A 21,865-nucleotide genomic window follows, 5' to 3' on the forward strand; every position below is an offset into this window, starting at 1 on the left:
TTTCCCGTTGAAGGAAAGGGTTGAAAATGTCCGCGTCGCGGGGGGGAAGGTGGACGGTTGCGCGACCGCGAGCATCGATTGATCGATAATTTTGGATTTTTTTTTTCTTTTTTTTGTGATTTATCGTTTTGTCTTTGATTCGTTGTTTTTTTTTTCTTGTTTTTTTTTTTTTTTTTTTTTTTTTCAAACAATTTTTCTTTTTAATTTCTTCTTCATCCCGGTCGTAAAGGAAGAAAATTGGTCTCGGTTTCATGGGAAAGACAAGACCCCGATAGTGCCGCGGCAAGCTCCAACTCACATGACCGAGTTCATTGACACTACCTGAGTTTTGGGCACTCGCGGCGTCCCTCTCGCTCCCCTTTCAGTTGGCACGGGTTTATCCTTCCTTTTCCCACTCCCACGACCGCCCATACACCCCACCTTCGCGTTTCATCGTTCGGCGGGAGCGGGCGCCCAAACATCGGTGTGCTCGGCACTCTTCCATCTCTCTCTCTCTCTCTCTCTCTCTCTCTCTCTCTCTCTCTCTCTCTCTCTCTCTCTCTCTCTCTTTCTCTCCTCGGCGTTACGGAAGATCTTCTTAAAGACTCTTGTAAAACGAGAGAAGAGAAAAAAAAAAAAAAAAATGAGTGGAAAAAAAAACGAAAAAAAAAACAAACGGTGGAAAAAAAAAAGATACAGAAAAATTAGAAAGAAAGAAAATCGTCTCATATCGGTCGACTAGAGTTTGTCCTCCTCTGAGATCGTCGCGTCGCAGTCTTCTCGAATCTTCATCGAATCTCACAACTGGCGGAAATATATGTGATACCCGCGAGATGCTGGGGAGCGCGGATTGGCTCGGATGATTTTTCCGCGATACGCGGTCGATAACGAAGCGATCGGCAATAGAAACGTTAGGATTTCTCTAATCGGTTGGCGAGAGTCGAAAAAAAATCGTAGGAGATCGTATAGATCTCTCTCTATTTTTATTTTTTCTCGTCAACGTTCTTTACCCGAAGTTCGTTCGATCGTTGTTCTTTTTATCAAACTCCGATGAAATCTATCGGTATTCCGAAAGTTTTGACGATCGACGTCGCGGTCTCGCAACGTGGAACGTCGGGGTGGCGGAAGACGGTACCAGAGGATCTGCATCGCTCACAATCTCGCGAGAGCAGAGGAGGAAAAGAGGTCGCGAGTTAAAAGTTTAAAAGGTAGGGCGAGCTCGGTACTTGGTGGGGGGTGAGGGGGGGGGAGGGGGGAGGAAGAGTTCGTTCGTTCGCGGGGAGGAGAACGAGAACGGGGAACGAGAGGTGGCGGAGAGGGAGGGATGGAGGGGGGGGAGGTAGAGCGGAAAAGAGAAGGGGGAGATCAACGACGTCCGCGACGATGCAGAGATAAAGACACACGCGTGACCTAGGACAACCGAGAGCTGTATATAACACACGCTAGTCGCATACCGATCTACGCGCCTAGTCATAACGTAATTACGACGTGTATAGCTATACGCGCATATATCACCGAGTTATACGTAAATATATGCATGCGACCCGCGCATGCCATTCATGTATAATATAAAGTGTACGCGATCTGCTGCGAAGGCGCGCGCGGGCTTATTTCGAATCTGAGATATTCGGACGGTCGTTTCGGCCGTTTGAACGTCGCACATCGCGCGGGGTATCGTCGATTTTTTGGCGGAGTCTTTCGTTTCCGTCGCTCGCGCGCGGACGTCCACGTCGCATACCAATACAGATCTTCGATCAGATATTTGAATTCGTACGTGATTCGACGCCGACGCTATCGCTACACATGTACCGGAACGTCGCGCGTAACAGCGCGCTTACATTATATATTATTTCACCGGGATGCAAGGCGCGGGGCGATTCTTCCTTCTTTTTTTTTTTTTTTTTTTTAATCGCGCGTACACAAAGACGAAGAAGGAGGGACGAAGAAGGAGGCACGAAAAACTAAGTCGGACTTTATTTGGCGCGGTCAGAAACCATAAGCCGTGTCCCGATCCGGACGTCGAAAACTTTCGACCGTATAATCGCGCGTGCACGCGGTACGCCGGGCGACTCCGCCGAACCTCGGATACGCAGCCGTGTGTTACTGATTTTTTGACATCCGAAATTGGCGGTCGATTTTAAATTACGGGTAGAGCTCAGCGCTTGCGGGGATGAAGGATCGTCCTCCTTTTTTCCGATCTTTGACGGGATTCGTTGTTAGAATGTTAGAATATGCGTGTCGCTGGGGGGCGCGCGGGCGAATTCGTGATTGAAAGTTCGTCGGGTTTTCGACGAGAAATCGGTGTGGGCTCGCGGTGACGTTGTTCTAAACAATCGAGCGTCTGGAGGATCTCCTTCTTCTTCTTCTTCTTCTTCTACTTCTTCTTCTACTTCTACTTCTACTTGTTCTTGTTTTCTTCTTCCTCCTCATCGCGTCCGTCGCCGCTGTACCTTTTATTCGCTTCTTCCTCCGACTCGGAACTCCTCCGATGTTCCGTCTCGGTCGTCCTCGCCTCCTCCGCCTCCGCTCTTCTTCAGACTTCGCTCTACGGGCATTTATATACGTCCTCTTTTTTCGGCGGTTGTCTTCCTTTTTCTCCTTGACTGGGAGGCGGTTTGCTTCGGGGTTCGTTAACCTCGCCGAGTCTAGCCCGGGTCCTAGGATCGGGAGAGGTGCCATCCTATCCTATCCCATTCCTCCTATCCTGGCGCGGGGTGGCTGGAATTACGTACTGGACCGAGGTGGACCACACCGGCCGGACGGACCAGAATTCGGTTTGACATTCCTTAAATTTTTCATCATCTTTCTCCTTTGTACAAAACTCCACGGAGCGCACTCAAAACTCCGGTATTTCATATTACATAATCGCTATTACAATGCCAATTAAAAGTCGAGGACCCCGTGCTTCATACGTGACGTAAGGTTGAAAGTAACAACGATTTTCTGTGTGTGTTGTTTTTTTTTTTTTGTTTTTTTCTCCTCCTCCCAACGTCCAGTCTGTAAATCGTAAAAGGAGTCCCACCGAAAAACATTATCGTTCCTTTTTTTCGGCGTCTCGTTCCTCTGTTTTTTTTTTTTTTGTTTTTTTTTTTTTTCCCACCCGTCTTCTCATCGCCGGCGTACCTGCAACACCGCGATCGTCGAGCTGCCGAAAAATTATTATTTCATCGCAGGTGTAACCGAAACCCTTCTTTCATCTCGCCCACCTCGGAACGAGGCTCGTCTACATAATTTATTCCCTCGATCATTCGGCATATCTCGCGTATATAACACGTCAATAAGTATTCCTCGTAGGTGGACACGCGTGTTACATACGCAGAGCTCGTACCAAAGATCGAACTACTCGTCCGTGAGCAGCTATTACGACGCCTATGGTACTCGTCCGCCACTCGCAGCATCCTCCGTGCTATTTATATACATGGTCTTATCGAAAAAAAAAAAAATCCACGTAGTTTTTTCCATCGATTACGTCACCTCCGGTTTCGTTACATCTCGCCTGCTCTCGGTCAGCCGGTTAACGAAACGAGGAAAACGTATAATACACGTACGTAGAAAGAGAAAAGGTTGACTACTCGTCTTGCAGTTTCGACCGTCGAAATCCCCCGAGCGTTCGCGGCGTTGTTGCGCCTCCTTAGTTTTATTTTCGCAGCTAATTTTTATCGTTGTCAGTCGTCGTGGACGCGGACGTTCGGTTGCGGAGATTGTACGCGAGTAGGAGAGAGAGAGAGAGAGAGAGAGAGAGAGAGAGAGAGAGAGAGAGAGAGAGAGAGAGAGAGAGAGAATATAATAATCGAACGTAACGATCGCGCGGCGACAGGATTCGCGTTGGATTGTATGCGTCGGCTCGCGGGCGCTCGACGCTATCGGGTATAAGATGCACCCGCGTGCATCGAAGGTCTCGAGGTCTCAGTTTAATGCCAACAAGTGGCATTTGCAGCGGGTACGAGCCGTTTATGCTTTTACCGGCGTTGATCTATTGAAAATTAGCTCGGCGTCACGTTCCGTATACCTATACGCTATCGGATATTTCATACTCGTAAGAGACGCCGCGGCGTACGCCGATCGGTTTTTCATGAAATTCACCGCGAAATTACGCCGCCGACGATCAGTCGCTTCGAAAGTTTAATCGAACGTGTTTTATCGTAGGCTCGAATGATGAATAAATAATAGTTCCGAGTAGACAAAGGGACCCCGAGGGGGTCTCGACTCGCGACCGCGCCGCGGGTCTTTTACACCGCTGCATCGCGCTGCGTCGGGAAAAGAACGTTCCTCCACATTGCGGACGAACGGTGAGCGGCTCGCCTTGGCTCGCGGAATCACGTGGTCGCGGGAAATGACTCGTTATATAAACCTCCGTCGTTACGATACGTTTGTTTTTTTTTTTTTTTCCTTTTTTTTTTTTCCTCTTCTCCGCTCTCGTCGCATTTCGCTCGCCTCGTCCCGTACAGATGCACGCGTCGCGATCGATCGAACGCGCTCGTTCTCCGCCGGACGCGCGTTCGAATCAACGAAATCGAAGGGATCTCCTGGAAATCACCTCCGCGTCGAAAGGTCCGTCTCCGAGGCGCGGTTCTCCTCGGAGGAGGACGCCCCGGTCCCCAAGTAGGTCAACGGCAACGGGGCACACGGAGAGAAGACTCTAAGGATAGTCAAGACTTCAAGTTCAGGGGCACGACCGGCCTAACGGTCTCGGACTCGTCTATTTTTATTCCACCGCGGACGTTAGGGCCCTCCGCGCCACGCTCTTATCCCCGTCTCCTCCTCCGCCTTACTTACTTACATCTCGCATGCCCTCGTACACCGACACGTGCTGCTCGCCCGCTTTGGAACACGAACTCTCGGCTTACGCACGCCCGTACGGATCCGAACGTCCGGACCGTGCGTACACGGACGTTTCGATATCGTACACACGTTGGAGACGGTACGAACACCGGCGCACGGATTTACCGTGGCCGATCGTCGCTCCGCATCGTCGTCGTCGTCGTCTTGGCCTAGGCGCGCGGCTTGGGCTCGGACCGCTCGACTACGCGCCGCTGCTTTCGACCGGAAGAAAGTTCTCGCCGCAACCATTTCGGTTGAACTTGGCCCAGAAACAACCGAGGAAATACCGACGTCGAAAGAAAGTACAAGTGCAGCCTTGATATCGTTGCATTACGCTCGACACCGGCTCTCTCGATACCCTCCCAACTCGTGTCGCGTACGTGAAATTCACCGAGTTCGAGAGTTTTTTTGCTTTTTCTTTTTTTTCTTTTTTTTTCTTTTTTTTTATTAAATATCCCGCCAAGGACCGCTCGATTTCCGAGGTCCGTCAACGCGCGCGACACGGAGGATAGCGAAGAAATCGGTAATCGGAATCAACGGGAGATTTATCGATCTCGAGGTTTAAATATCAATCGAAGGAAATAGGCGGCGCACTTAATAACCGCTGCAAGGTAGTCTCGGAGATATACGATGTGATCTATTTATTGGCTAGATTTGTTGCTTCGAAGAGTGGCGAGGTTACGTCCCTGAGATATCTCTATGTACTTCCATGCATTTGTATACCCGTACCTATATAAATGCACTATTGCCGTACGGTTGCCAAGAGGCACTAAGGCGTGGTTTCCTAGTGAACTTTTTGCACGGCTCAAGCTGTATAATATATGAACGTGATACGAAATGTATGCCTAGAATGCACCCCGTTGACCTTCACAGATATACATAAAGATTATTTTATATTTCATGTACGTATGTATGTAATGAATTTTGCATCTAAACATTTTTCGATCGACGAACGACAAGTTCGTACGTTCAATGAAAATTATCATCGATTAATGAAAGAATTTTTTTTTCTTCATTTTCTGATTACAGAACCCGATCGAAACACCTATTATTCGTCCGTATGCAACGAAACCGGAAGCCGGAACGAGCCACGTATCGTGACAAATCGATAGAAATATTTATCATACCGAAGGCATTCGTGATAATGATATCGATTTTTCAAACTAGAGAATGAATTAAAAAAACAAGAAAGAAAAAAAAACAATTACACACACTGCCGATAAATAATTTCACCAATTTCGCTCGTACGATTCAATTCTTATCATTTATTGTATCAATTTGCAAAACATTTATCATCCCAGAACTGATGAAACGATTATACATACCTACCATACATACATATACATATATATAATATTAACCTATTACTGCCACCGATTTGGGTTCTATATAACGTGAAATTCTGATCGGCTCCATTTCGGACGCCAAAATGTTACTATTAATTAATTATAATTATTATTGATATTATTATTATTATTATTATTATTATTATTATTTTATTTTTTATTCAACTTACACGACTACCATTTTGTTTCGAAATTATCACTTCGCTGTTGCTACCACACTACTACTACTACTATTGTTGTTATTATTTTTATTATGTAGAGTAGATTGTCTACCATTCGGCTATTCTGATATTATCTCTATAATATTATTGCTACGATCATTATTATTATTATTATTATTATTGTTACGGTTATTCAGTAACGTGTAGTTTTTAGGATATACCATATAGATATATTTAACAATTCGTTGATTCTTCCGTTTACCTGAAAATAATTGTTTTTCGTATTTGAAAATTGTTACCCGGGATCACGAGTATTCGTCGGCAGTTTTGAGGGCGATTCGTATGGTTTGGGATTCATTCGCTAGCGCATATACAGGTGATAGTGATCCCTCCTCTTTGTTTCTGCACAGTTTCCGTGATTGTTCCGTGTATGTACATTTATCATAATTTATCGATCTTATGCATAGTAATTTTGGGTATATAGATGAGTTACCAACGTTGAATATGTTACACAAATACTCCTCTTCTTTTTCCTCATAATACGCATATATACAATTAACAGGATATTCTTTTATTTATTTATTATTTTTCTTTCTTGTCTTTGACTTTTTATAGAAAGATACGGTTATTGATAATGAATATGAATATTTTTTTCCCTTCTAATCCTACGTAGTTTTACCGTTACGCATAGATTTTACATTTTTATGGAATTTCACGATCCACACGATGACGCGACGTAGGATATTGAAAAATAAGAAAAAAGTGAGATATATATACATAGTATGTGTATATGTGTACACCTATATATTTTTGTACTTGTCAAATTGAAAGCGCGAATTTTGTAATAGTTGTATAATATTCGAGTATAATAGCCTGTAGTGTGCAGAAAATTTTAGTTGTATTATCAGGGCTGACAGAATATTTTTTATGTAATTTATTTTATTAAACTTTTTTTCTTTTCTCTTTTATTACTCTCGTTTTTTGCAAGAACAAAATAAATTGACCGTTGATTTGTTCTGTGAAATGAAAAATTTCGAATAATTTATAATAGTGTAATAATTAAATTTTGAATGATTCGGATGTATGAAAAAAGAAAAAAAAAAGATAATAGTAATAATAATAATAAATAATTAATCAATCGAAAGTATAACGTAAAAGTCTGAGTAACGTCATTCCGAGACTAAGAAAAACGAATGGAATTTCCCGTTGCATATCGTCAATTTCAATTCTCATTACTACTATACATATACCTATGTACTGTATGCTACGTGTTCTTATTATTTTCTCCATTCATCATTTTCCATTTTCTAATATCTGATCACCTGATTAAATTATTTGTCGGAACGTATTTATCCTGTCTACATAATGTATAACCAATTATATATAAGTTAAATCGTAAAAAACCGTCGATAATTATTTTTTCCCACCCCAACAACCCTGTGATGATTCGTCATTCTTTTGGTTTTTCGAACGTTTCGAAATTTCAGGTCGTCGTCGCAAGCGTTGAAATTCCAACATCCTTCGTCACCGTTTCACGCATACAAACGAGGCGAAGGGAAAATCGAAAATTGCATCGATCAGAATTAGAATCAAGTAATAAGCAAGAACAATCGACCGGCGTCGGTCTCCGTTGCACTCCGTACACGTGGGGCACGTGCGACTCTTTTGTTTTTGCAGAGCCGACCGTCTCGGCACTGGGTTACTGGGTCCCTCTTACTCCCACCCTTTTACTCTCATCCCTATCCGAGACTCTCTCCCCACCAACACCCTTCGTGGGCAACCTGCGGTCGACACTCGCCGTACGTACTCGTATATACCTATACCTGTACACACCATAGGTGGGCTCGTGTTCGCGTACTCCGATCGGCCATCTACAATTTTTTTTTCCCTCTTCTTCTTCTCGCGTAGGTATTCGTCTGTGGAAGGACCCTCGCGGGTTCTTCGACCTTCTCAGATTAGAAGGGTCAGCGATCGCGCTCGAGGGTGTTTCGCAACGTAGGTACATCGTCTCACCGATTACTCAGGATCTTACGACGCGCGGTTTCGTCCTTCGGGTCACTTCGTATCGTCGCGTTTTCGTCTATTTTTCGCCCGTTCTTTTCCGCTGCTCTTTTTTTCGTTCCGCCGTGCACCGCCGAAGGATGTGAAAGGACCGACGGACGGCTGCGCCCGCGTGTACGCGGCCTCTCGAGCTCTCGCATTTCCTGATCGTTATCGAGGATCGATCGTACCGCGAATCTTCCGCAGCGGCGCGGGCGGTCCGATGAGCTTTACCTCTCATATCCGCCCGGGTCGTTTCCGCGTCCCGAAACGTACGGCGTGCAGAAATAAATACGCGACGTTTCGTCGGAGATTTTGTCACGCGGGTATTTTAACGTCCAACGTGCGTACGTACGCGCAATCAACGATTTACCGTGTGGCGCAATAACCGCTGATCGCGTATAGAGGCTGCAGGTGATATTAATTCTCGCGAATCGGTTATCGCGGCGTACGTTCGTTTGTATAACTACACCTGTACTCGATAGACCGATTATTATAATTTCAGCAATCTAGGTAGCAAGTGAAAGCTTGGCCGGCGCGATGCGAAAGTTTCAGACGAATTCCGTTTGACGCGCGCGTTCGAACGCGTCGTTCCAGCGGTCGATTATTGTATTAGTTACAACGACGATCTAACGTGACGGCGAAAATAATTACCGGATAAACGAACCAAAAATGAAACAAACAGAGAAAAAAAAAACAAACAAACAAACTATCAAATCTCGCGAATCGAACGCTGAGAGAAGAACTGCTGCGAGCGATTCAGATTTACGACGGTCGATGTGCCCCGAGTCATCCTCCGTTCGTTATTCCATTATTTCTTTTCGTTATTTTTTCAACGTCATTCCGCACTCGAGGTGACGACGACGACGATGATGATGATGATGATGATGCACTTCGCGCACGAGAGACATTCTCTTACCGTCGCACGAAGCTGCGATCGCCTATTGCGCATGCAACCGTGAAACGTCAATATTGCATTCTGAGACGGTCGGCGGATCGGTACCATTTTCGGCTATTATCGGTCGTGTAAGGCGAAAAAATTCAGGCACTGGAAAAAAATGAAAAGTCAAACGTTGGGTATCCGCGATTCGCACGGGACGTGGAACAGGTCGTTGAAGAAAGGAAGAAAAATTCATGAATGAATGAATAAATTGTCGGATCGGTTAACATCCTTCAATATTATACGTGGGGAATGAATTCTCTATCTCGCACGGACGATTACATTCTTGAAATCCTTGAACGCGCGCATCGTCCATACACCTGTTCACGTTATAATTAATTTTGTCGGTTTTTCAAAATAACCTTGCGAAAAATGTTGTATCGTATATAATGTGTGTATACCCATTACGCCATAGGTCGTTCTATTGAACGACCGAGAGGTGAGAAATCGTAAATCTTCACATCGTTTCGGATGACCCGTATTTCCCACCTAATAGCCGCGGTACGAATCGGTGTGCGAACGACACACAAGCGCAACGAAACGTTGCATAAGCGTCTCGGAAGGTATTCGAATTAAAAGCGATGAAAAATAAATTAAAACGAAAAGAAACCGAATGAAAAGAAAACAGTTGGTTGAAATGCGAGTATGCAAATTGCTTCCGTTTCGAGGCTTATATTCTCGTGCCCGTTGCATACCTCCTCCTACTTGTGCACCGACGAGTGCAGCGTATCGCGGACGCGAGAAGCGATCGTCGTCTTCTTTTCGAAACCCTACGCGCTGCAGGTAGGTGGAATCAGTTTGAAGAATACACAAGTGTACGCGATCCACCCTGATACCGTTAGCCGGCGGATTCGTAACAATCGTTGAACGACCTCGAAAAATGGTCCGGGATACCGGCGAATGCGAGTCAGAAAGAAAAAGGGCCTCTATAAAGTCATAAATATGCTTCGCCAAAAAAGAAGAAAAAAAACTTTTCGCTTTGAAAATTTGCGAAACTGTGCAGTTATTACGGTAAGCGACCTTGGCGAACGATTTTGTTTTTTGGACCTCAAAACTGTCCCGCGCATGGACAAGTGCTCGGAATAAAATAGGTGAGATATTTCTCTACATTTTGGAAAACTCCCGGGGAGTTTCTGTTCTTCTTTTTTCTTCGCCCGCACGTTCGGATTTTTCAAAACGATCGAGTAAGCGCGGAATATGTGCTCGAATTTGGTTCGTTTTCACGCAGGTGGTATTGAGCAAGGATGGAATACATGAAAATAAAAAATTTTCCTTCGACGATCGGGACGAACGCCTCGTACCTACGGGCCGTAAAGTTGACAATGGACTAAAATGTCTGGAACATAATTACTTTACGACAGGAATGTCCACCCCGCGGGAGGTCGACTCTATACCGGGTACTCACCGTCTCACCTTGCGCCAAAAACTTTCGTTAATTGTCGCAAAATGGGCCCTCAATTGTCGCAAAAGGTAAAAAAAAGAAAGAAAAGAAGAACGAATATGGAAGCAAATTCGATTTGCTGACGTTCGTTTTTAACGCACCGGCCGGTACACGGTCGTAGAGACAATCGAGGCGCACGACCTCAATAAACCGAAATTTGGGTTTACGATGTTGATTTTATTTACGAATTCCTTTTTTATTTTTTCAGCATTCTCCGGTTTTCGGACAACCTAATGCTCCCTCTTCTGAGAAACCCGAAATTTCGCTTCTACTTCCGCTCCTATTACAATGCGGCCGATTTCGAAATTATAGAGATGATCGTTTTGGATGGATTTAAAATAATCGATCGGCGATCGGCGATCAATCAAGCCGGTAACTGTTTCTCACCGCTACCTGCTGGATATATATTTCTCCTCTCTTCCTCTTCCTGACTCATCTCGCGCGTCTCACGCGGTCATCCAGGAAAGGATAACTCAGAGCGGCATGCGAACCTTACGAAACATTCGAAGAGAGTCGCGGACCGAAAATCCACCGCTAATGGGTTTTCCCCCTTTCGAGGTAACCGTGCATCGAATACGAGCGACGGTCTAATGAAAATAAAAATTGAGTTAGCCGGTGCAGCGGATGATCGGGGTTGATCTTGTAACGCGGAAGTTGTTGGCTCAGGCCACAGTTAGAAAGAGGTATGTGAAAATGCGTGTAGAAAAAAAGAAGACAAAAGGAAAGCAGCTTGCCGATGCCAGCAGCTAGGAGGGCCTTGCCTAACGGGACCTCGGGACCACCACTACATAACCCACCCCTGTGGCATCAGCGGGGGATAAAAAATGGGATGAAGAAAGGGAGAGGGAGAAAAAAAAAGAACGCAACGAAATGAGGAAAGAAAGAGGAGAGTGAAGGAAAAAAAATTGAGAATATACCCTCAACCCTTCCGCATGCCAGGGAATGGCCATTTGGAGAAAGGCTACCTCTAATTCAAACCGTCTGTTGCCACTCCCGCTAGAGGAGCCTATATATACCTATGCGCACCTATCGCGTTTTGGACCTCGAGCATCGTTCCCAAAAGACTTTCCCAGGAGACCGAAAATCAAAATTCGCCTTCCCATAACCCGAACGCTCCTCGCTTCCTGTTGTCTCCCATGTGAACCACCCGTGATCCTACTCCTTCTTCTCATATTATTTTTATTTTTTACCCATCACTTTTCTCTTCTTCTCTTCTCTACCACGTCACACTCCGACGATACGTTATACCGGCGCGGTGTTTTACACCTGCACGCGGTTGGTTGAAAAAAGAATTTAAAAAATGCCCACACAAAGGGGAGATAAGGAGACTACCGCCGATGCCACTTATCGCAAAACCGTGATGGCGAACGACCGTCACACCGGTTTCAACCTCGTAACAGACCGGCTACGATTTTCACGGGTATAAGTATGACACCGTCGAAGTATGACGTACGACTCCAAACGCTTTTGGAATTTGAGGAAAGGAAGGAGGGGGCGAAGAAAACCGTCCTCGCAGATCGATCACACCGTTTTTTTTTTTTGGATTTTAGAAGAAATTTCGATCAGCAGGAATGACGCGATAAGGATACACGTGACGCATTTTTCAGGACCCTTGGCAAAGGAATGAGATAAAAGTTACGGGAGAGCAAAAAAAAACGAAAAAAAACAAAAAAAAAAGCAGAAGAAGAAGAAGGAAGGAAAAAATGAAGAAAGGAGGAGAAGAAGAAGAATATGCGGCCGTCGAGGTATATGAAATAAACCTGCTTCGGGAGAAACCTTGCGAGGCAAAGTGTTTTTCAAATCCATCAATCAAAGTCGTCGTTGAAAGTATTCGAAGCGCCATCACGGTCAGTGCTAACACGTCATGACCGATCGGCGGATACCCCTGCGCTATTGGTGGTCTAAGAGCTTCATTTCACTAATATGCAACCCATTAATTAACATTATACCGCCGCCGTTGCAACGACTAATCGCTCGCGTATTTCTTTAGTCTAGACTTCGGTGTACTTGCCACGTTTTATAAATCCGTACAACTTTTGCTCAACGTTAATGAATTCGTTCATCGCCGAGTCGATTTTATCAAAAGGATGTACACCGAGCGCGGACAGTAGGAAATAATCGACCCTGGATTTGTACACCGTCTTTTCATTAAGAATGCGCGAGGATAATTTTTTTTTTTTTTCTCCTCAGAACAAGATGCGTTTCGCTGAATATCCTATGCAACTATATCGATCCGCGCGGCATCAGAGTCTGCTGTAGAAAAATGAAGAAAAACACGAGATCACAGTGAGTTCCTTGTTGCCCGGTTTTCGTGGCGTGATCCGGCTATGGCACGACGACGCGCACGTCTATTTCCTGAATAAACGATTAGATTCAGAGAATTCTTGGATCTAACAAAATTACGAAATGAATTTCAACATTATATTAAATATACTTGAAATAGTAGATTTTTAGTGAATAACATGCAAATTGGAAAAAAAACCGGTTTCTCGAATGTTTTTTCTCTGGTTCTTTCTCTCCTTTTTCTATCCCCGGAGGATTCTGGACGTTCGTATAATTTCGAGAATTTCTAACGCCTCTGTTCGAAATTCACGCAAACTCTCCGATTGTTCTAACCACGTCAGACTCTTTGGTTCCCATCCGTCGAAAAAACCGGGCGAGAGAAACACCCGATTATAAGGTGAGAGCGATTCTATGGATATTTCGATTTTTTTTCCCTCAATATTTCCGATTTTCCGAAGCATCCGAAAAGCCATTCCAGGCTCAAACGGTGCGCGGCACAGTCGGCGATGACAATCGGGGGAGAAAGGTCGAAGCGGTCCGAGAACAATAAGCTACTTGTTAAATGGTACAACAAATTCCATGGGAGATGCCCAAGATACACGATGTGATAACATTCAGAGAAATGGTGTCCATTTCTCTTATTATACACCCTTGGGTTATTTCTTTATCTTTCTTCTTTCGTTTCATTTCTTTTTTTTTTTTTCTTTTTCCTTATTCCTTCTTTCTTTCTTTTTTCTTTCACGCGGGACACGGTGCAGCGCGACGACTCAATATATAATATACCTTTGGCTCGTTCTAGTTTATTGCCTGCGAGGCGGCCAAAAATTTGGAACGCGAAAATTGTACTTTACGAGGAGCCTTTCAGAGAAATTTTCTCTCCTCTTTTTGTTCGTTCGTTCTTTCGGGGCTGTTTTTCACCGGCGCTCTATACGATCGGAGAAAATAATTCATTTACATCTTCACGGTTGACCATATCCGTGTGTTTTCCATGCTTTTCTTTCTATCCGTTTTCTTGTCCCCTTCCCTATTTTCTCCACCTATGCGGGGGTGAATTTTTGCTTCGGCTGAAGAGAAAAAAAAAAAAATAAAATAAAATAAAATAAAATAAAATTTCTTATATACGTGTGGTGTACGTTACCTACCTGTGCAGCAAGCTTTCTTTTCACCGGGACAGCGCGATTATAAAAGATCGAGACAATGTGCGGCGCGGACCACGATATTCTTCCTGGTTTTCTCCGTCTGCTTGCTTTCTTTTTTTTTCTTTTTTTTACCTCTCTCCTTATTTTTTACCATTTCTTCCCATAGAAAATTTTTCCTCTTTTCTTCCCTTCTTTTCTTACTCTACATTTATTTTCTTATTCTCCTTTCACTCGTCGCTCGTAATCGTTATAAATATCTCTTTTTTCGAGCTACGAACTCGATCGCACACACGTTGGAATTAAATCGCGTTTCAGCAGGTATCGAAAATCGAGAGATGGAAAACCGTACGTACGTCTATCGGTATTATATGAACTGAGAAAATATTTACTTTAGTCCCATCCGCACGACCCATTGCCAAGGATACTCGCCCTGTAGTCCGAAAATTTTTATCCCCCGAGGTATCCGCTCACCGTTTCACGTTCCGTCGCTACCGAAAATATTACGAGACGTGGTTAGAACATCACGCGTAACGGGACCAGACCCAAATTTCGAAGAAGATCGTCCGTCGAAATATCGAAATTTTTCACGAGCACAATTCCTCCGGGAGCAAATTAGATTCCTTTCATTTATCTTACGTAACGGGGTGACTCTCCGCCGGTGTTCAGAACCGAGAAACGGCACTTCCAGCCCGCTTTCAATACCATTTCGAAAATGACAGACGGACAGAGAGAAGTAGCCGGTGCAGGGCGCGTTCGCACGTATAATATTACGTACGTACATACACGCAAACGGGAATCGTACGTGTGCCGGTGAACGGAGGGGGGGGCGGGGAGAGAGATTCCCCTTTTAAAAAAATGATCCCACTATGCAGGAATTTTTTTTTCTAATCCTCCTAGCGTTTTTTTTCTTCCTGGTATTATTATCCCTCGTTTTTTTTTTTTTCTTCATTTTTTTTTATTATTATTTTCATTCTTTCGTTACGAGATCTGCACACGGAAGGGATGAAAAGATCACTGCGTGTATATATATATGCTTCTGTTGGATCGAATGAGCCAGAGGGAATTTTTTAGTCGGGATGCTCGCAGGCAACCACCACCCTGCGGACCGTCGAGGGCGTTTCACCCCAATACCACGCTGCAGATATCTCGCCGACAATGTTTTTTATTTCTCTTTCTTTCCCCCCCCCCTTCGCTCCCCCCACCCTTCCCCCTTCTTTTGTACGGTTATAAAAAACTCATAAGCCAAAAAACACGATAAATATGTATTAGAAATAGGATACCCCGTCGGTAGGTGGGTGTATGGGTATAAGTTGGTTCTTTGATATCGAAAATGAAAGCGCATTGCAGTTTTCGACGAGGGAGAAATATCGGAAAAAGGGAAAAAGGGAAAATAAGAGGATATGTGTCCTACACGTGCACGTTGCCGCGTAGTGTAGTGTGTTCACTTCCGGACATGTGACGGGCTTCCGCGTGCGCTATATATTGTATTACTTTTTTTGCTCCACGGTATACACCACGCACGAACCTTTATAAATCATTTTTCCTCTTTTTTTATTCCCCTTGTTCCTGGCCCCCGCTTTTGCTCCTCCTTAGGCCACCCATTTATATAATATGTTAACGGGATTTTTCGCTTTTCCGTAAAACGCGCGGCTGCCAACGTCGCTCCTTCTGCTTTTAATAGCTCTGCGGTCGGGGGATATAAAAGCGCGGGCAGAAGAGTAAGAAAAAAAAAAAAAAGAAATACACACACATTTCCCGAAGGAAAAGGTAAAATAAAAAAGAGAGAATCGAATCTCCGCCACAGCTTGTGGTTGAACAAATATAAGGATTGTTTTTGTGCAATATAAATAGACGACGAAGGTCAATTGCGACGGGGAGCGGTATGCGTTCGTACGTATTGTGTATATATACTACGTGTATACACTTCGCCGTGTCACGCAGAATGTCAAAGGCATTTACGATTCCGCACGCGAACTTATAACCGGTAAATTTTTTCTCCCCAGGATAATTTTGATCCGATCTCTTTATCTCCCGATTTTCCCCCTGGGCGAGAACGTCGACTCCACGGGGATGAAAGTTCTCCCATCCCAGTTTTCCATCTTCTGGGGGGGACGGGACGGTTACACTCGTGGCCTTGGCATCAGCTACGACTGATCTGTTCTTCGTCTTTCGCCCAAACGAGTCCGGGGGTGATATAATAAGCCGATTTTTTGTGCCGGATTTTTCACGTATACGATCGCACCGCCGCGTCCGGAGCTAGGACTCTCTCGGGAAGAGGCCTCTCCGTGTGCCGTATAATAGAACGCCGTGAGAAAGCGGTGATTATGTAAGAATATGGCATAGGGGAGACCCGGCGGACGCCGAGGATCAGAACTGTGCGAGCGGTTCCCGAGGGATGCTGCCGCCGCCGGTGAGGCGATGACGGGACCTGTTCCGATGGGAAGGGTTGCGGAATATATTCGGAACCAGCCACGGAGAATCTCAGGTAACGTAGTTAGAGAAGATCCAAACGAGATATTAAGCAATACCTTGGCTCGGGTCTTCCCTCGCACGAACTGGTCCCGACGTCACGTCCCTTTTTCGCTTCCTCCGCGCAGCGCGAGCTAGACAGACTGGTCTACGGGAGTGTAATGCGAGGGAATCGTACACGTCGAGGTTCGCCAGTTCTTCGACGCCCGGAATTTTCTTATCTCAACTTCGTGAGCATCCCTTAGAAATCTACGGCGAAGGATCGTCGAAATTCTATTACGACTCGCTCGAATGTACGGCCGTGTTTGCAGAGACTGTTGAAATTCGTAAACGCATGACATTTCTGCAGCATTGCCGTGACCTTGACTTTTTTCTTTCTTTTCCTCGAGAGACGGAGAGACAGAGAGACAGAGAGGCTCGATCCTTGTGAACGAGAGGAGATAAAATTATACGTACGCGCGTCTTACGGGTATATCTTCTCATAATATTTTGACCAAACATTACACGGTCAAAAAAGAGCAAGACTCGAATGTACGCACTTTTGTTTCGGAGCGAAACCGCGAATTTTCAAAGTGCGCACCTTTTATATCAGGAATATACTTTTATTGTGTCCACGGGAAGGGTCCTTTTTTATCTTATAAGCGGCTTACGTCAGGTCTACGGGGGATTTGCGTGGCGTTGACCAGAAGTAGTTTCTCAACCCTTGCTCACTCACTGGCCAACTTTTATACACCACCCCGAATAGTGTAAAGTTATTGTTCGGGTAATTTTTTGTTGTGGTGTTCGATCGTAAAAGTTTTACCGGTTGCCTTTCTGCGCTGCGGTTTTTTTTCCACCCTCGCATTATTCCGCAAAGGAAGAAAGGTGAAATTCTACGTCGTATAACGAGAAGGGAAAAGGGTTGAGGTTTTTCTGTACCGATGGGAGGATCGGCTCGGAAACCATATAATATTTTCTCTAGCCCCGCGTTGGCCCGGTCGGAAACTTATTGTAAAAAGTTTCGAGAACGGCGTTACCTTCCAAAACAGAAAATACTTCACGAAAAATGGTTCATTGACCAAAAAACGGACTTGCACTTGGCCAAGGCCTTCTTTTCAGATACGCTGGTTTTTTTTTTTCGCAAAAATACCACAAACTTTGCTCATCTTTAAAACGTAAACAGAAATCGCGAGGCAAAACGCGTGTTCCTCGTGCGCTTATTCCTCTTACGATCTCAAGGGTCACAATAATGTTTTTTAAGTAATACGACGCAGCGATGGAAAAAGTTCTACATAATTGAGGAACGTTATCCGAATCGTTCGGTTTCTTTTTATTACCACGCGGCTTATCTCCTCCTGCGACTCGGAGGAGAGTCCCCTCGTTGGTCGAGCTGACTCGCTTCCAGTTCGACAAAATAATTCCCATCGAGTTGAATTCCTCGAGCATCGCCCGAAAAGAAATGGCTCGTGTACCGGACGTTTGAAACATCGACGTCACGGAGCACCGCGGTGACGTTGCTCCAAAGTGGGTACCACCGGGTATGGTAGGTGAGTAATAATAATAATTGCGTTAACAGCACCTTTACACTTATTCTTTTCGATTGAAGAGCGTCCCGAACGCCCTATACTAAGCCGAGAGTGGTTAGCCTAGGAATTTCATAGTGAAGTATAAAAATGGAATAAGACTCTCCTGGAACCCAGCCGAGCTCTGATTGGTCCCTTTTTTTAAACGCGCGGGTCGTTACCCTCCGGTATACGAGTAACTTGGATAACTTTTGTTTGCTTAACAGTCCGTAAGGTGGATATATGTAATTAAGGATCACACAGCTATTACCCGTATACCCCGAGCACATGCCCACCTGGGAGGCGAAGGAGATCCTCCACGACTGTGGAGCATGTACCGAAAAATTCATTCCTCCCGAAGTCCTCCCATCTATTCGCTATCCATTTTTCATTTCTCCTTCGCTCCTTCGCTCCTTTCGTTTTCTATATTTTTTCTTTTTCTTCGTTTTTTTTTTTTTTTTTTATTAACAATCAATTAGCGAACAATCGTTTAATAAATACATGGATATATTTTTTTTTTTTTTCTTCTTCCGATGAGAATAAATACAGGTAGACAATATAGATAATTGAAATGAAGAGAGAGAGAGAGAGAGAGAGAGCAATAAATCGTCCGATATGTACAATGTTTTTTTTTTTTTGTTTTTTTTCGTTTCGGTTTTTCGTAGCGATTCTTTGTTTCGAACCGGTTTAGATTAGTTTGGTAGATCGATCGGGCCCAATAGATCGTTGAGGTATCGGTAAGATCGGTCCCAACGCTCCGTACTACCGTAGACGCGTTTCCCGTTCACGGTCAGTCCCGACAGCGGTCGATGAAACAGCGAGTGCGACGGTAGAAATCTTCGGGGAAAAGCAACCGGCGTCAGGCCCCGTTTTTTCGGGACTGACGTCGATCCTCGCGCGGAGCGAGTAGGCGCCCGATAATCACGACGACGGGTAAGAATGCGGTTCTACAATTTTCAGATTCGGCTTATCTCGGTCTTTGAGAAAAAAAAAAGTACGTTTGCGAAAAATCGGGAAATCGATTTTGCCAAGTTTTTTCATTCAATTGAGCAATCGTTTTTGCGACCCTGATGATCGTTCGTTGATAATCGATTGGTGATTTTGCAACGCACCGATCGTTGGTTGATAAACTAATTCGCCGATTCTTTTACTTTCGTAGATCCTAATAATTGGTGGAGGTGGAGGACGAAGACCCCGAGGAACTCGACGGTGATCCGTACGAAGACGAAGCGCTGGGCGAGCTACTACCCGAGTAATAATTGTAAGCCAAATTTTGGGCTTCCACGCCGTTGGTCGGGGTCCAAACCCGGGAATAGGGCCCGTTGCCGTCCCACGTGTTGGCGGGGTCGTAACTCGACGTCGACGACGGGGTGGGAGGCGCTCCGTAAATGGACGAGGCCGCGTCCATCGACATGCCTGAAAAATAGCGGATTCCAAATGAGATTCAAATGAAAACGATCGATTTTTGTTTCGTTCGATCGTCACTCACCCATCGGCGCTCCCATGCCTCCCTTCTTGAAGAATTGCACCGCGATAAATCCGACGACCAACAAGATCGCCAATTTCGACAGAACCAAAGCTTTGAGCGCCTTGAGCCCGATGATGGCGACGAAGATCGGCATCAGAGCCTTCAATTTTAATTTCAGAAGAAGGAGGAAGGGCAGGAGTAGTTTCTTCTTGAGAAGACCGCGAGCCTGGCTGGTCGCCACTTCGTTGTCCTTGAATACCACGTCAAGGTCAGCGAGGCTCCTGCTCGGTCGATACTTGAGACTCGCGTCAACGAACGGGATGTCGATTCCGTAGTCGAAACTTTTGAGGTACTTGAACGTTCTCGATACTATGGCTTCGTCGACGGTGTCCAGGGACCTCGCCTCGGTGGTGGTTCCCAATTTTCCGTCCAGGTATCCGAGTACTTCGCTTTTCAAACAGGAACTCCACGAATCGGCGTCGATGCAGCGGTTCAGAGACGTCGATAGAAAGTCTTGAGACGCCGACGCACTCGCCACTACGGCTATCAAGATGAGCGAACGCATTTTCATCGTGGATATTGCGAGTAAATTGATCGGCGGTAATCCGTGTCTCTCGATTGTCGAACTTTACACTGGCTGGCAATTACCGGTACCGACGGACTTTGTTTAAATAATGATCGATCGATCGACGCCCGTTGAACACAATCGACGATTGAACTGCGACTGACGGAGGAGTGGCCCGCCCCTTTTATTTCATTAGCTCCCACAAATCTATGTTATTCGGTCGCGCATGTTTCGAATAGCGATTATCGAATGAAAATTATTCAAATTTCGCTCGCATAGAATCGCGTAGTAGCTACCTCATGGCATGCACCACCATGGCACCACGGGAAGCGGAACCTCGCTCCATGTCGGTATTTTATTTCTACGTCGCGTTTCTCGTATCGTGAAGCACGTGCTGCAGGTTCCGAGTCTCCTCGACTCCTGGCCGTACCGAGATCCTCCGGTCTCGCCCCTGCGCCGCCGCATTTTTACCTGCAGCCAGGTAACGCTTGTCGTCCGTTTTCCATCTCGACGCAGATCCGACGGATCCGAACAGGATTCCGCGAATTTTCTCGTCCCCGGTCGAAAAGGAAAATCGTGTCATGTGGGAATTGAATATTTTCAGAGCGACTTTGGCTCACCGAGCAGGAGAAAATGTCCCGCTGTTTTTTTAATGACGAGAAGCGAATGACAATCGAATGTATTGAAATTTCACACGAGTGGCGATTATACCGTAAGTAGGGTCTACGACTGGTGAAATTACAATTTACGTTGTGCTCCGCGGGGAAACCGTTTCTGAAACGTTCTTTGACGCATCGTTATCTCGACGTGTTGTCGAAGTGTCGCGATAAAAACATGATGAAGGTGGGTTCCCGTGAATAATTATTAATCGCTCGCCACGTCCTCGCAACCCTTTCGATTCAATTAAGCATCCCGTAGCGGAATGCGCGAACCTTACGCACAACTTGTTCGGATAATCCGAATTTCTGAATTCTGTAAAACCAAAACTTAACTCCAGACAGCCTTTTAATGGCGATAGTTTTCTCGTTGCTTCGAATCTTTCAATCTCCTTCCATGATTTTTATTCTTCTGCGATTTGGAACGTTCCGGCAAATAGAATATCCCACCGTATTCGACTCACCGTAATTCGAAAGACTTATATTCCTGTAAGAAAGCATGAGCATTTTTCATTTTCATATGTGAGAAAGTGATGTTCGTCGGATTCCATCTCATCAAAATTAAGGAAAACCTCATTTCTCGACTCTCATTTCATCGCCAAAAATAACGTTTTTTGCCGCAACTTAGAGGAAACCATTTCAGTCCACGAATATGAAGAATATTCGAACAGAATTTAATTGCTGTTTCCTGGTTTTCACCGTAGGTTTGTGCTGAAAATTTAGGACATAGTGGTACAAAAAAATTCCCCATTCGTTCAAATCATAACTTGGAGAGTTGGACGATTCTTCGACGAAATACGACAACGATTCGTCGTCTCCTTTCGGATCGAAATCTCGACACATCGAACAGACGATTACAGGATTCTGAAATAGCCGAGAATGATCCTTACCATCTTCAAAAACGCAGCCTACTATAAAATCAATTTTTTCCAATGCACGTATCACGCATCCAGGATTAGTGAATTTGGGGAGTAGGAGTACAGGTAAAACAGGTGTTTCACGTTGTAGACAAGATA

At 45.0% G+C, this 21,865-nt stretch overlaps 1 protein-coding gene across 1 annotated transcript; it reads right to left on the reverse strand.

The window, feature by feature from the left end:
• Window positions 1-18,649: 18,649 nt before the first annotated feature.
• On the reverse strand, window positions 18,650-20,355 carry LOC105685748. The gene is made up of 2 exons (XM_012400108.2): window positions 19,650-20,355; window positions 18,650-19,576 (listed from the first exon to the last, which is right to left on the reverse strand). Exons 1-2 carry the CDS (start codon window positions 20,197-20,199, stop codon window positions 19,323-19,325), a joined length of 804 nt encoding a protein of 267 aa, XP_012255531.2. The 5' UTR covers window positions 20,200-20,355; the 3' UTR covers window positions 18,650-19,322.
• Window positions 20,356-21,865: the final 1,510 nt, after the last annotated feature.

Source organism: Athalia rosae, chromosome 2, assembly GCF_917208135.1.
Source record: "Athalia rosae chromosome 2, iyAthRosa1.1, whole genome shotgun sequence".
Lineage (NCBI taxonomy): Eukaryota > Metazoa > Arthropoda > Insecta > Hymenoptera > Athaliidae > Athalia > Athalia rosae.

Excerpts from the sequence above, each read along its gene's own strand:
- LOC105685748 (XM_012400108.2), bottom strand. The coding sequence starts at position 20,199 with ATGAAAATGCGTTCGCTCATCTTGATAGCCGTAGTGGCGAGTGCGTCG. Across the intron at positions 19,577-19,649 it reads AGGCATGGGAGCGCCGATGG|GCATGTCGATGGACGCGGCC; the intron begins GTGAGTGACGAT and ends GCTATTTTTCAG.